This window comes from Oncorhynchus tshawytscha, linkage group LG30 (assembly GCF_018296145.1).
Source record: "Oncorhynchus tshawytscha isolate Ot180627B linkage group LG30, Otsh_v2.0, whole genome shotgun sequence".
NCBI lineage: Eukaryota > Metazoa > Chordata > Actinopteri > Salmoniformes > Salmonidae > Oncorhynchus > Oncorhynchus tshawytscha.
The window spans coordinates 44,573,108-44,587,443 of NC_056458.1; the positions used below are offsets into that span (position 1 = coordinate 44,573,108).

The 14,336-nt window shown below is 46.6% G+C and overlaps 1 protein-coding gene across 2 annotated transcripts in view; it reads left to right on the top strand.

Annotated features, from left to right (window-relative positions):
- LOC112234670 (rabankyrin-5) overlaps window positions 1-14,336 on the top strand; it is a 35,039-nt gene that overhangs the window by 6,011 nt on the left and 14,692 nt on the right. For both annotated transcript variants that reach the window (XM_024402913.2, XM_024402912.2), the window contains exons 6-13: window positions 2,015-2,164; window positions 3,622-3,787; window positions 8,561-8,765; window positions 9,249-9,317; window positions 9,636-9,841; window positions 13,056-13,153; window positions 13,450-13,651; window positions 13,791-13,889. In XM_024402913.2, coding sequence (XP_024258681.1) covers window positions 2,015-2,164; window positions 3,622-3,787; window positions 8,561-8,765; window positions 9,249-9,317; window positions 9,636-9,841; window positions 13,056-13,153; window positions 13,450-13,651; window positions 13,791-13,889 — 1,195 coding nt within the window. The remainder of the gene's footprint in view (window positions 1-2,014; window positions 2,165-3,621; window positions 3,788-8,560; window positions 8,766-9,248; window positions 9,318-9,635; window positions 9,842-13,055; window positions 13,154-13,449; window positions 13,652-13,790; window positions 13,890-14,336) is intronic.

A 14,336-nucleotide genomic window follows, 5' to 3' on the forward strand; every position in this document is an offset into this window, starting at 1 on the left:
TTGTTCCCAGCAGCTGAATCTCTGGAAGGTATCACTTCATTCCCCATGGAAACAAGTCCTCTGTTCTGTATCCATTTGTCCAGTCTCTGGGGGTAATACACCTTGTCTTTTAGTCCTGAGCCCAGACTGGAGTTATCTCTCTTTTCTCTCGCCCTGCTGTGTCAAGAAAACCCTTCGTTTTATAACCTCGTAAATCCCTTCGCTCGTCTTCCGGAGCCCCGTGATTCTCAAGGTTACGTTTATGACCAGGACTCAGGAAATGTCTGGTCATCCTCAGCCACCTGACTGACCGACCGACCGACCGACTGCTTTTCGTGCTGCTGCTCAATCTGTTGTGTCATTCTACCTTTACTACTCTGGCAGTTTGATTAGAGGTTTGGAGTGAGGAGGAGATGGATCTCATTTCAATAGGAATACAATTTGACACCTTCGAAGTGTTTTCGTTAAATACAAACAACTAGGACTGGGTGATTATATCAAAGTAATTGGAATGTATTAGTGCAATGTTCTAAAAGACTGTATCGCAAAAATCTAGGTTTTTATTAATTTATGTTTTTATAAGTGTTTTGGTCTCGTCTCCTTCGCTCCTTCTGTGCTGTGACACCAAGCCCCTCCTTGTGCTGTGTTCCCTGTGCACATTCCCACACCAACACCAAGCCCCTCCCCCTGCCATTCACAACAAGAAAGACAAAATATAACCTCTCTGACAATAAGCAGTTTCAACTCGCTATTTGCACTTGAGGTTTGGTCCATCATAATCACTCATATGTGCGCCGAAACACATTGAGATGTTATTTTACTAAAGTTGAGTAGTACTTTGTAACGATACTCTTTTGTCTCAATTCCCAAAATGTACAACAGAGCCGACCCTACTTAAACAGAGGTATTAGTGAACCCGATTGTGAATATTTACGCTCCGATTCTGTTGCGTGCCGGCATTGAGGTACCACGGTACAGCTAGCAGCATTTTAGACAAACACCGTTGTGCTCTCGTTGTCTGTGTTTTTATAAATGTGCAATGAGCATAACAATACATTTTTAAAAAAATAAGAAACGGACAACTTTGTTCTCATTCTGAGAAATAAGCTATTTATCCAGGTAGGCCACTTGATTTCAACATCTAAAACAGTTGTTGTTGTTGTGCAAACAGTTGCAGAGGAGGGTGTATTCATAACGGTTCTAGTTTGTTAGCTAGAAAATAGAGAATTGGCTGAACTTGACATATAAAGATTAGCTGGCTACTTACTAGCAGGTGGGCTTGTGCTTGAGAGATTGTTTTATGAGACCTGTGTATATTTTCTCTTATTCCTGCTACAGGAAGTTAGTCATTATTAGTGAATGTTCATTGTTTGTGGTTCTGGATATATTTGTATCAAAAAACTGCATTTTCACCGTCCGTCTTGAAAGCCACGATCAGTGATTTATGCAACAACAACAAAAAGCACGTTAAACTATTTTGATAAAATTATTAGTGTGTCTTAGTGTTTCTAGGCTTATATTTAACCTCGGTATAATTTTACAAGCCCTGAAATATATTTTTTATTATTATAATTACATTATTATTATTATAATTACATTATTATTATTATAATTACATTATAATTACATTATTATTATTATTATAATTACATTATTCCTGACTGTTTGAAATGCAGTGTATTGACCTTTTTAATTGTTCAACAAAGTGTATTTAGAGAACCTTTTTATATATATATTTTTTAGAAATATTAAGTGTGTGTATGTATGTATATATCTTGTGAATCGCCTATAAATTTGAAGAATCTAGATATGGAGTTTTGTCCAGCCCCAAAGGAAAATATAAATAAATTAAGTATTGGAAACAAAACCCACATCTACCTGTCGTAATGTAACACCATCTAGACGTACTAGATGGGACAAGACCCCTCCTTAAGACCACCTTTTAATGGGAATGTCTGTTCTAGAAACTATATTTCTATAACCTAAATGACAGAGCATTAAAACATAAAAAATAAAAAAATCTTTCTCTCGACAGGATGACCTGAGGAAAGAGGACTTCAGCACTATGAGTGCTCCACTGCTCTACAAGATGATTAAGTCTAAAACGGAGTTCCCACTTCACAAAGCCATCAAGGTCGAGAGGGAAGACGTGGTCTTCCTCTACCTCATTGAGATGGACTCGCAGGTGAGCGACACTTACACACGTTTGCTTCGGAGGCAACCCTAAGTATGTTCAGTGTAACAGGTTTCACTGAAGACCAATATCCTGTTATCTCAGGGCCTGAATTCAGAGTCTGTTGGGTGCTGATGACAGATCAGTGTTGAGAAGCTAACTAGATGTCTTTCTATCTACACTGAACAAAAAATATTACATGAAATGATTTCAAAGATTTGACTGAGTTACAGTTCATATAAGTAAATCAGTTAATTGAAATAAATGAATTAGTCCCTAATCTGTGGATTTCACATGACTGGGAATACAGATATTCGTCTGTTGGTCAAAGATATCTTAAACAAAACCAAAAAGTAGGGGCGTGGATCAGAAAACCAGTCAGTATCTGGTGTGACCACCATTTGTCTCATGCAGCACGACATCTCCTTCACACAGAGTTGATCAGGCTGTTGATTGTGGCCTGTGGAATGTTGTCCCACTCCACTTCAATGGCTGTGTAAAGTTGCTGGATATTGGTGGGAACTGGAACACGCTGTTTTTCGTGTCAATCCAGAGCATCCCAAACATGCTCAATGGGTAACCTGTCTGGTGAGTATGCAGGCCATGGAAGAACTGGGACATTTTCAGCTTCCAGGAATTGTGTACAGATCCTTACGACATGGGGCTGTGCATTATCATGCTGAAACACGAGGTGATGGCAGCGACTGAATGGCACGACAATGGGCCTCAGGATCTTGTCACGGTTGCTCTGTGCATTCAAAGTGCCATTGTCAGGTCAAGACCCTGGTGAGGACGACGAGCAATCATATGAGCTTCCCTGAGACGGTTTCTGACAGTTTGTGCAGAATATCTTTGGTTGTTCGAACCAACAGTTTTTTCATCTGTCCGAGTGGCTGGTTACAGACAATCCCGCAGGTGAAGAAGCCGGATGTGGCGGTACTGGGCTGGCATGGTTACACGTGGTCTGCGGTAGTGACGCCGATTGGACGTACTGCCAAATTCTCTAAAACGATGCTGAAGGCGGCTTATTGTAGAGAGATGAACATTAAATTCTCTGGCAAAAGTTCTGGTTGACATTGCTACAGTCAGCATGCCAATTGCACACACCCTCAACTTGAGACATCTGTGGCATTGTGTTGTGTGACAGAACTGCACATTTTTAGAGTGGCCTTTTATTGTCCAAGCACAAGGTGCACCTGTGTAATGATCATGCTGTTTAATCAGCTTCTTGATTTGTCACACCGGTCAGGTGGATTGATTATATTGGCAAAGGAGAAATGCTCACTAACAGGGATGTAAACAAATTTGTGCTTAAAATTTGAGCGAAATAAGGTTTTTGTGCCTGTGGAACATTTCTGGGATCTTTTATTTCAGCTCATGAAACATGGGACCAACACTTTACATGTTGCGTTGATATTTTTGTTCAGTGTAGAGTAGAATACATGTTCTTCTGTTCTCCTCATCCCTAGTTGCCTGGGAAGCTGAATGAACTGGACAACAATGGGGACTTGGCCATGGACCTGGCTCTGTCTGGTAAACTGGAGAGTATCGCCACAACGCTGGTCAACAACAAGGCAGATGTGGACATGGTGGACCAGAGTGGTTGGAGCCTTCTGCACAAAGCCATCCAAAGAGGTAGGGGGCCGCACATTCCCTACAGCATGTCATGTACTACACTGCTCAAAACAATAAAGGGAACACTTAAACAACACAATGTAACTCCAAGTCAATCACACTTCTGTGAAATCAAACTGTCCACTTAGTAAGCAACACTGATTGACAATACATTTCACATGCTGTTGTGTAAATGGAATAGACAACAGGTGGAAATTATAGGCAATTAGCAAGACACCCCCAATAAAGGAGTGGTTCTGCAGGTGGTGACCACAGACCACTTCTCAGTTCCGATGCTTCCTGGCTGATGTTTTGGTCACTTTTGAATGCTGGCGGTGCTTTCACTCTAGTGGTATTATGAGACGGAGTCTACAACCCACACAAGAGGCTCAGGTAGTGCAGCTCATCCAGGATGGCACATCAATGCGAGCTGTGGCAAGAAGGTTTGCTGTGTCTGTCAGCGTAGTGTCCAGAGCATGGAGGCGCTACCAGGAGACAGGCCAGTACACCAGGAGACGTGGAGGAGGCCGTAGGAGGGCAACAACCCAGCAGCAGGACCGCTACCTCCGCCTTTGTGCAAGGAGGAGCAGGAGGAGCACTGCCAGAGCCCTGCAAAATGACCTCCAGCAGGCCACAAATGTGCATGTGTCTGCTCAAACGGTCAGAAACAGACTCCATGAGGGTGGTATGAGGGCACGACATCCACAGGTGGGGGTTGTGCTTACAGCCCAACACCGTGCAGGAAGTTTGGCATTTGCCAGAGAACACCAAGATTGGCAAATTCGCCACTGGCGCCCTGTGCTCTTCACAGATGAAAGCAGGTTCACACTGAGCACATGTGACAGACGTGACAGAGTCTAGAGACGCCGTGGAGAAAGTTCTGCTGCCTGCAACATCCTTCAGCATGACCGGTTTGGCGGTGGGTCAGTCATGGTGTGGGGTGGCATTTCTTTGGGGGGCCGCACAGCCCTCCATGTGCTCGCCAGAGGTAGCCTGACTGCCATTAGGTACCGAGATGGGATCCCCAGACCCCATATGCTGGTGTGGTTGGCCCTGGGTTCCTCCTAATGCAAGACAATGCTAGACCTCATGTGGCTCGAGTGTGTCAGCAGTTCCTGCAAGAGGAAGGCATTGATGCTATGGACTGGCCCACCCGTTCCCCAGACCTGAATCCAGTTGAGCACATCTGGGACATCATGTCTCGCTCCATCCACCAACGCCACGTTGCACCACAGACTGTCCAGGAGTTGGCGGATTATTTAGTCCAGGTCTGGGAGGAGATCCCTCAGGAGACCATCCGCCACCTCATCAGGAGCATGCCCAGGCGTTGTAGGGAGGTCATAAAGGCACGTGGAATCCACACACACTACTGAGCCTAATTTTGACTTGTTTTAAGGACATTACATCAAAGTTGGATCAGCCTGTAGTGTGGTTTTCCACATTAATTTTGAGTGTGACTCCAAATCCAGACCTCCATGGGTTGATAAATTTGATTTCCATAAATTGTGTGTGATTTTGTTGTCAGCACATTCAACTATGTAAAGAAAAAAGTATTTAAAAAGAATATTTCATTCATTCAGATCTAGGATGTGTTATTTTAGTGGGGCAGTGTACATTGCTTCAATGCACAACGCTGGGCTAGAGACAATAACTCAACCCTCCCTATCAACGCTGGGCTAGAGACAATAACACAACCCTCTCTATCAACGCTGGGCTAGAGACAATAACACAACCCTCCCTATCAACGCTGGGCTAGAGACAATAACACAACCCTCCCTATCAACGCTGGGCTAGAGACAATAACACAACCCTCCCTATCAACGCTGGGCTAGAGACAATAACACAACCCTCCCTATCAACGCTGGGCTAGAGACAATAACACAACCCTCCCTATCAACGCTGGGCTAGAGACAATAACACAACCCTCTCTATCAACGCTCAACGCTGGGCTAGAGACAATAACACAACCCTCCCTATCAACGCTGGGCTAGAGACAATAACACAACCCTCCCTATCAACGCTGGGCTAGAGACAATAACACAACCCTCCCTATCAACGCTGGGCTAGAGACAATAACACAACCCTCCCTATCAACGCTGGGCTAGAGACTATAACACAACCCTCCCTATCAATGCTGGGCTAGAGACAATAACACAACCCTCCCTATCAACGCTGGGCTAGAGACTATAACACAACCCTCTCGATCAACGCTGGGCTAGAGACAATAACACAACCCTCTCTATCAACGCTCAACGCTGGGCTAGAGACAATAACACAACCCTCCCTATCAACGCTGGGCTAGAGACAATAACACAACCCTCTCTATCAACGCTCAACGCTGGGCTAGAGACAATAACACAACCCTCCCTATCAACGCTGGGCTAGAGACAATAACACAACCCTCCCTATCAACGCTGGGCTAGAGACAATAACACAACCCTCCCTATCAACGCTGGGCTAGAGACAATAACACAACCCTCCCTATCAACGCTGGGCTAGAGACAATAACACAACCCTCCCTATCAACGCTGGGCTAGAGACTATAACACAACCCTCTCTATCAACGCTGGGCTAGAGACAATAACACAACCCTCCCTATCAACGCTGGGCTAGAGACAATAACACAACCCTCCCTATCAACGCTGGGCTAGAGACAATAACACAACCCTCTCTATCAACGCTCAACGCTGGGCTAGAGACAATAACACAACCCTCCCTATCAACGCTCAACGCTGGGCTAGAGACAATAACACAACCCTCCCTATCAACGCTGGGCTAGAGACAATAACACAACCCTCCCTATCAACGCTGGGCTAGAGACAATAACACAACCCTCCCTATCAACGCTGGGCTAGAGACAATAACACAACCCTCCCTATCAACGCTGGGCTAGAGACAATAACACAACCCTCCCTATCAACGCTGGGCTAGAGACAATAACACAACCCTCCCTATCAACGCTGGGCTAGAGACTATAACACAACCCTCCCTATCAATGCTGGGCTAGAGACAATAACACAACCCTCCCTATCAACGCTGGGCTAGAGACAATAACACAACCCTCCCTATCAACGCTGGGCTAGAGACTATAACACAACCCTCTCGATCAACGCTGGGCTAGAGACAATAACACAACCCTCTCTATCAACGCTCAACGCTGGGCTAGAGACAATAACACAACCCTCCCTATCAACGCTGGGCTAGAGACAATAACACAACCCTCTCTATCAACGCTCAACGCTGGGCTAGAGACAATAACACAACCCTCCCTATCAACGCTGGGCTAGAGACAATAACACAACCCTCCCTATCAACGCTGGGCTAGAGACAATAACACAACCCTCCCTATCAACGCTGGGCTAGAGACTATAACACAACCCTCCCTATCAACGCTGGGCTAGAGACAATAACACAACCCTCTCTATCAACGATGGGCTAGAGACAATAACACAACCCTCCCTATCAACGCTGGGCTAGAGACAATAACACAACCCTCTCTATCAACGATGGGCTAGAGACTATAACACAACCCTCCCTATCAACGCTGGGCTAGAGACAATAACACAACCCTCCCTATCAACGCTGGGCTAGAGACAATAACACAACCCTCCCTCAACGCTGGGCTAGAGACAATAACACAACACTCCCTATCAACGCTGGGCTAGAGACAATAACACAACCCTCAACGCTGGGCTAGAGACAATAACACAACCCTCTCTATCAACGCTCAACGCTGGGCTAGAGACAATAACACAACCCTCTCTATCAACGATGGGCTAGAGACAATAACACAACCCTCCCTATCAACGCTGGGCTAGAGACAATAACACAACCCTCTCTATCAACGATGGGCTAGAGACTATAACACAACCCTCCCTATCAACGCTGGGCTAGAGACAATAACACAACCCTCCCTATCAACGCTGGGCTAGAGACAATAACACAACCTCAACGCTGGGCTAGAGACAATAACACAACCCTCCCTATCAACGCTCAACGCTGGGCTAGAGACAATAACACAACCCTCCCTATCAACGCTCAACGCTGGGCTAGAGACAATAACACAACCCTCTCTATCAACGCTCAACGCTGGGCTAGAGACAATAACACAACCCTCCCTATCAACGCTCAACGCTGGGCTAGAGACAATAACACAACCCTCCCTATCAACGCTCAACGCTGGGCTAGAGACAATAACACAACCCTCTCTATCAACGCTCAACGCTGGGCTAGAGACAATAACACAACCCTCCCTATCAACGCTGGGCTAGAGACAACACAACCCTCCCTATCAACACTGGGCTAGAGACAACACAACCCTCCCTATCAACGCTGGGCTAGAGACAATAACACAACCCTCCCTATCAACGCTCAACGCTGGGCTAGAGATAAAGCGTGCTGAGGTTAAGGCACGCCCCAGCGTGTGTTCTGATTCTCCACACCTGTGCACTAAAGCACCTGCGCCACGGGTGGCTGGTGGAACCTTAATTTTGGAGGACGGGCTCATAGTAGTGGCTGGAGTGGAATAGTATTGAACACATGGTTTCCTTGTTTGATACCATTCACTTCATTCCAGTCTTAATTATGAGCCTTCCTTCCTTCACCAGCCTCCTGTGACCTTTACATAACCAGTCATTGAATGGAGATGTAGATCATCCCCCTCCTCTCATCCCTTCTCTCCCGCCGCCCCCACCTCCTCTCATCCCTTCTCTCCCACCACCCCCCTCCACTCATCCCTTCTCTCCCGCCGCCCCCCCACCTCCACTCATCCCTTCTCGCCCGACGCCCCCACAGGTGACGAGTTTGCCTCCACTTTCCTGATCCGCCACTCGGCCCAGGTGAACGCGGCCACGGTCGGCGCGGTGGAGACCCCCCTGCACCTGGTGTGTTCCTTCAGTCCCAGGAAGCACTCTGGGGACGTGATGAGTGGCATGGCCCACATCGCTGAGGTTCTGCTCAAGACAGGGGCCAACCCCAACATGCAGAACAGCAAGGGAAGGTGGGTGGGCATCCTGTTTCAATGACCTCATCTGGTGTGATATTTATTTAACAAAAGTCTATTAAAATGTTTTTTGATTTCTTCTTTAACTTGAAATCGGCCTCTAATCTATATTAGAGAATCTGCCATTGGTCCCACGGGGGTTGAAGCTCTCTTCCGTCATATGGATTATTTGATTTGATTTCCAATATTGAAAAGGACTGGAATTGTATTAAATCTGCGAGTTTGACCGTGTACAAAATAAATCCCCTTTCCCTAAAAGCATGATGGTCAGGACTTCTGACACGAAAGGAGAGGTTAACTTGGCCCCAGACAAATGGATCTGAGATCGACTAAAGTTTTAGTCGTGGCAGTTAGTCTGCTTTCACCCCTGCTGAATGTTTTGATCTGTTTGTGTGTGAGTTACCTGAGGTTTTTCTTCTTCTAATTGTCCCAATACTATATATATTGATCGCTATATATTGATCGTTTTTGTTTCCCCAGAACTCCTTTGCATGAAGCGGTGGTGTCGGGGAACGAGCCTGTGTTCAACCAGCTCCTGCAGTGCAAACAGTGAGTTAAAACGGTTGGAGCGTTGGACTAGTAACCGAAAGGTTGCAAGTTCGAATCCCCGAGCTGACGAGGTACAAATCTGTCGTTCTGCCCCTGAACAAGGCAGTTAACCCACTGTTCCTAGGCTGTCATTGAAAATAAGAATTTGTTCTTAACTGACTTGCCTAGTTAAATAAAGGTAAAATAAATAAAAACAGGAAACCCTTTACTAAACACTAAGCCGTTGACCTGATTTTTAAAAACACCCTGAGTAGCCGCCTGTATTTCCTGGTGTAACGTTGTCACCTGTCCACCCTTTTCTCCTGTGCCTCTCCTCAGGATGGACCTGGAGCTGAAGGACCATGAGGGTAGCACAGCTCTGTGGCTGGCCCTGCAGTACATCACCGTGTCCTCTGACCCCAACGTTAACCCCTTCGAGGACGAAGCTCTGGTGGTGGAGAACGGAACATCGTTTGATGAAAACAGCTTTGCAGCCCAGCTCATGCAGAGAGGCAGTAACCCAGACGCACCAGACACCGCCACAGGTACTGTTCCAAAACGGAGTTTACATTTTATTTTAACTAGGCAAGTCAGTTAAGATCAAATTCTTATTTACAGTGATGGCCTACCAAAAGGCAAAAGGCCTCCTGTGGGGACGGGGGCTTGGGATTTAAAAAAAAATAAATACAATATAAATATAGGACAAAACACACATCACAACAATAGACAACACAACACTACATAAAGAGAGACTGTAAAGATTGCCACTCCACCACCTTTGGAAGATCTGTCTTGCTGAAAAAGGTTATAACCAGAAAGTTTAACATCAGTATTCAAAACACTCTTCCTGAACCACGTCTCAGTAATAACCAACACATCTGGATAGGAGCTGTGAACCCACACTTTCAATTGATCCATTTTAGGTAATAAGATTCTAATCAAATCTAAATCAAATCAAATGTATTTATATAGTACATCAGCTGATATCTCAAAGTGCTGTACAGAAACCCAGCCTAAAACCCCAAACAGCAAGCAATGCAGGTGTAGAAGCATGGTGTTGTCTCTCGTGCAGAAAACCCAGGCTTTTACGAGAGCAGAAATCAGTGAAGCAGATATCAGAGCACAAGTCAGAATTGGGCCTAGCAACAGTAGATGGGCCAGGGTGTACATGCACATTTCCAGATATCATCAACAGTAATACAATCAAGGCACGGGAGGGGACAGGGAGGGCTCTGCCGTGTTGATTTAGGACATCAATGTATATCAGATGGCAACAAGATCATGTTGTACAGCAATTTCATCAGGTAATATGAATACAAAGCTGGTGAGAGGCGGTTAGAATGGGATGGGAGGTCAAAAGTCTGTGTAACCAATAGAGAGTCAGTGTGGGAAACAAACCTAGTCAGTCCCAACGGTTGGATAAAGAAAGTTTGTAGTCAACAAAGTATACAGGAGTCATGAGGCAAATTGCGCAAGAAAAAAAACTAAAAATATATATAACGACCAGACAGGGGGGGGTGGTCACGTCTCCCTAGTGTGTGTGAGTGTGAGAGAGGTACCTGTACCAAACAGGGGGAGACAGGCTAGGGCAGATGGTGAACAGAGAGGGGTGAGTGTGGTGGAGGTACCTGTACCAGACAGGGGGAGACAGGCTAGGGCAGATGGTGAACAGAGAGGGGTGAGTGTGGTGGAGGTACCTGTACCAAACAGGGGGAGACAGACCAGGGCAGATGGTGAACAGAGAGGGGTGAGTGTGGTGGAGGTACCTGTACCAAACAGGGGGAGACAGGCTAGGGCAGATGGTGAACAGAGAGGGGTGAGTGTGGTGGAGGTACCTGTACCAGACAGGGGGAGACAGACCAGGGCAGATGGTGAACAGAGAGGGGTGAGTGTGTTGAAGGTACCTGTACCAGACCAGGGCAGATGGTGAACAGAGAGAGGGGTGAGTGTGGTGGAGGTACCTGTACCAGACAGGGGGAGACAGACCAGGGCAGATGGTGAACAGAGATGGGTGAGTGTGGTGGAGGTACCTGTACCAAACAGGGGGAGACAGGCTAGGGCAGATGGTGAACAGAGAGGGGTGAGTGTGGTGGAGGTACCTGTACCAAACAGGGGGAGACAGGCAGGGCAGATGGTGAACAGAGAGGGGTGAGTGTGGTGGAGGTACCTGTACCAGACCAGGGCAGACGGTGAACAGAGAGAGGGGTGAGTGTGGTGGAGGTACCTGTACCCAGACAGGCCAGGGCAGACGGTGAACAGAGAGGGGTAAGTGTGGTGGAGATACCTGTACCAGACAGGAGGAGACAGGCCAGGGCAGACGGTAAACAGAGAGGGTTGAGTGTGGTGGAGATACCTGTACCAGACAGGAGGAGACAGGCCAGGGCAGACGGTAAACAGAGAGGGGTGAGTGTGGTGGAGGTACCTGTACCAGACCAGGGCAGACGGTGAACAGAGAGAGGTGAGTGTGGTGGAGGTACATGTACCAGACAGGGGGAGACAGGCCAGGGCAGACGGTGAACAGAGAGGGTTGAGTGTGGTGGAGATACCTGTACCAGACAGGGGGAGACAGGCCAGGGCAGACGGTGAACAGATCGCCAGATGGATACCAAGCAGCAGTGCAGCAGGCAGTGGGAGGAGGTGTCACACCCACTTGGGAGAAGCTGGAGTCAGATTTCTTGTAGAAAATGCCAGTGAATTTGAACAGCTTGAGGGGCTTCAGAGGACGCTTCAAAGACTCCTGACACTTGTTGAGCCCAAAGGCCTTTTCCTTCACACCTTTAGTGCTAATTGAATTTGTATCTGGCTCAGTTCCAGGCTGGAATAGTGTCCTCAGGTCTCTGCTGTTTGTTGGCTAGAGTATCCTCTGTACAGCTTGGAAAAATAAAACCTCGGAAGCAGTAATCGCTCAGATGACAACTTCAAACCTACAACCTAATTTTGACCAAAATTAACTCTGAGAGAAAGGCCCATGCTGTGGAGGGTAACATCCTGAAACATCCAAGTCTGATCTATCTTTTTGTAAACATGTTGAAAGATGTGAGTTCACATTAAGCTGTCTCTCTCTGAGGAGTGTGTTATGTTATATATGGCGACCTGAGAATACAATACAGAAATGTCTAATTGAAGGGAACACACTCAATGTCTAATTGAAGGGAACACACTCAATGTCTAATTGAAGGGAACACACTCAATGTCTAATTGAAGGGAACACACTCAATGTCTAATTGAAGGGAACACACTCAATGTCTAATTGAAGGGAACACACTCAATGTCTAATTGAAGGGAACACACTCAATGTCTAATTGAAGGGAACACACTCAATGTCTAATTGAAGGGAACACACTCAATGTCTAATTGAAGGGAACACACTCAATGTCTAATTGAAGGGAACACACTCAATGTCTACATGTTTATGAATGATTTGTAAATTGGATGAATGATAATGGAACGGGCTCTCGAGTGGCCCAGCGGTCTAAGGTACTGCATTTCAGTGCAAGAGACTACAGTCCCTGGTTGGATTCCAGGCTGTATCACATCCGGCCGTGATTGAGAGTCCCAACGGGCGGCGCAACAATTGGCCCAGCATCGTCCAGGTTTGGCCGGTGTAGGCAGTCATTGTAAATACGAATTTGTTCTTAACTGACTTGCCTAGTTAAATAAAGGTAAAATAAAAAATGTATACAAATGGGAGACCAGTGCACTACAATATTTACTATCTTTGTTATTCTATCTTCTTCCTCTTCTCCATCCATCCCTCAGAGAACTGTCTACTGCAGAGGGCAGCAGGTGCAGGCAATGAGGCTGCCGCCCTCTTCCTGGCCACACATGGGGCAAAGGTCAACCATGCCAACAAATGGGTATGTTACGTTGTCCTGCAATATCTCGTGATGCAGCACAGCTCTGCTAGTTGATCACAAATGACTACTTCATGAAGTCTACTGCTTGAAACTGTGCTGCACCACAAACTACTGCTTCAAACTCCTCTATCCTCCTCTATCCTCCTCTAACCCCCTCTATCCTCCTCTAACCCCCTCTATCCTCCTCTAACCCCCTCTATCCTCCTCTAACCTCCTCTGTTTGTCTCTCTGTATTGATGTCTCTCCTCTGTATATCTCTTTCTACCCCCCCCTTTCTCCTCTCTCCTCCCCCACAGGGTGAAACCCCTCTCCACACGGCGTGTCGCTGTGGTCTGGCGGACCTGACGGCAGAGCTGCTCCAACAGGGGGCTAACCCTAACCTGCAGACCCAGAAGGCCCTCCCCGATGAGGCCCAGGGGGTGTCCCTACAGAGCCCCCTCCACATGGCCATTGTACACAACCACCCTGACGTGGTGTCCGTCATCCTGGAGCAGAAAGGTGGGTTAGTTAGTGGACAGTGGGCAGCATCTCCATGTTAATAAGACCAGAGGATGGATGGATGGATGAATAAACATGATTTATCCCCGGTTGGATTTGTTACCTGCATACTGACAATGTAATTTCCTGGTGTTTCCAGCCAATGCTCTTCATGCCACCAACAACCTGCAGATCATCCCAGATTTCAGCCTCCTAGACTCCATGGACCAGACGGCGTTGGGTCTAGCCCTCTGGACAGGTAGGCTTCATTAACAGCAACACGACACTCGTATCAGATAGGTAGCTACTGGGTACGTCAGTGTGGAAGATCTGGCTGGTGCTCTGACACTTGACATGCTTTAAAACATGTAGTGAAGGGCACACACACCACCTCTTCTTTTTCCTCCAGTCTGGCATGCCATGGATATCAACAATGCAGTTTTAAGAATAAAAATAAATAAAAAAAAGTTACAAATAATACAAGCGCGGCAGTAAAATAACAATAGCGAGGATATATACCAGGGGCACTGGTTAGTTGAGGTAATTGAGGTAATATGTAGGTAGTGTAGAAGTAGACTGATTTTAATTAGGGCCGATTTCAAGTTTTCATAACAATCGGTAATTGGCATTTTTGGACGCCGATTACATTGCACTCCACGAGGAGACTGCGTGGCAGGCTGACCACCTGTTATGTGAGTGCAGCAAG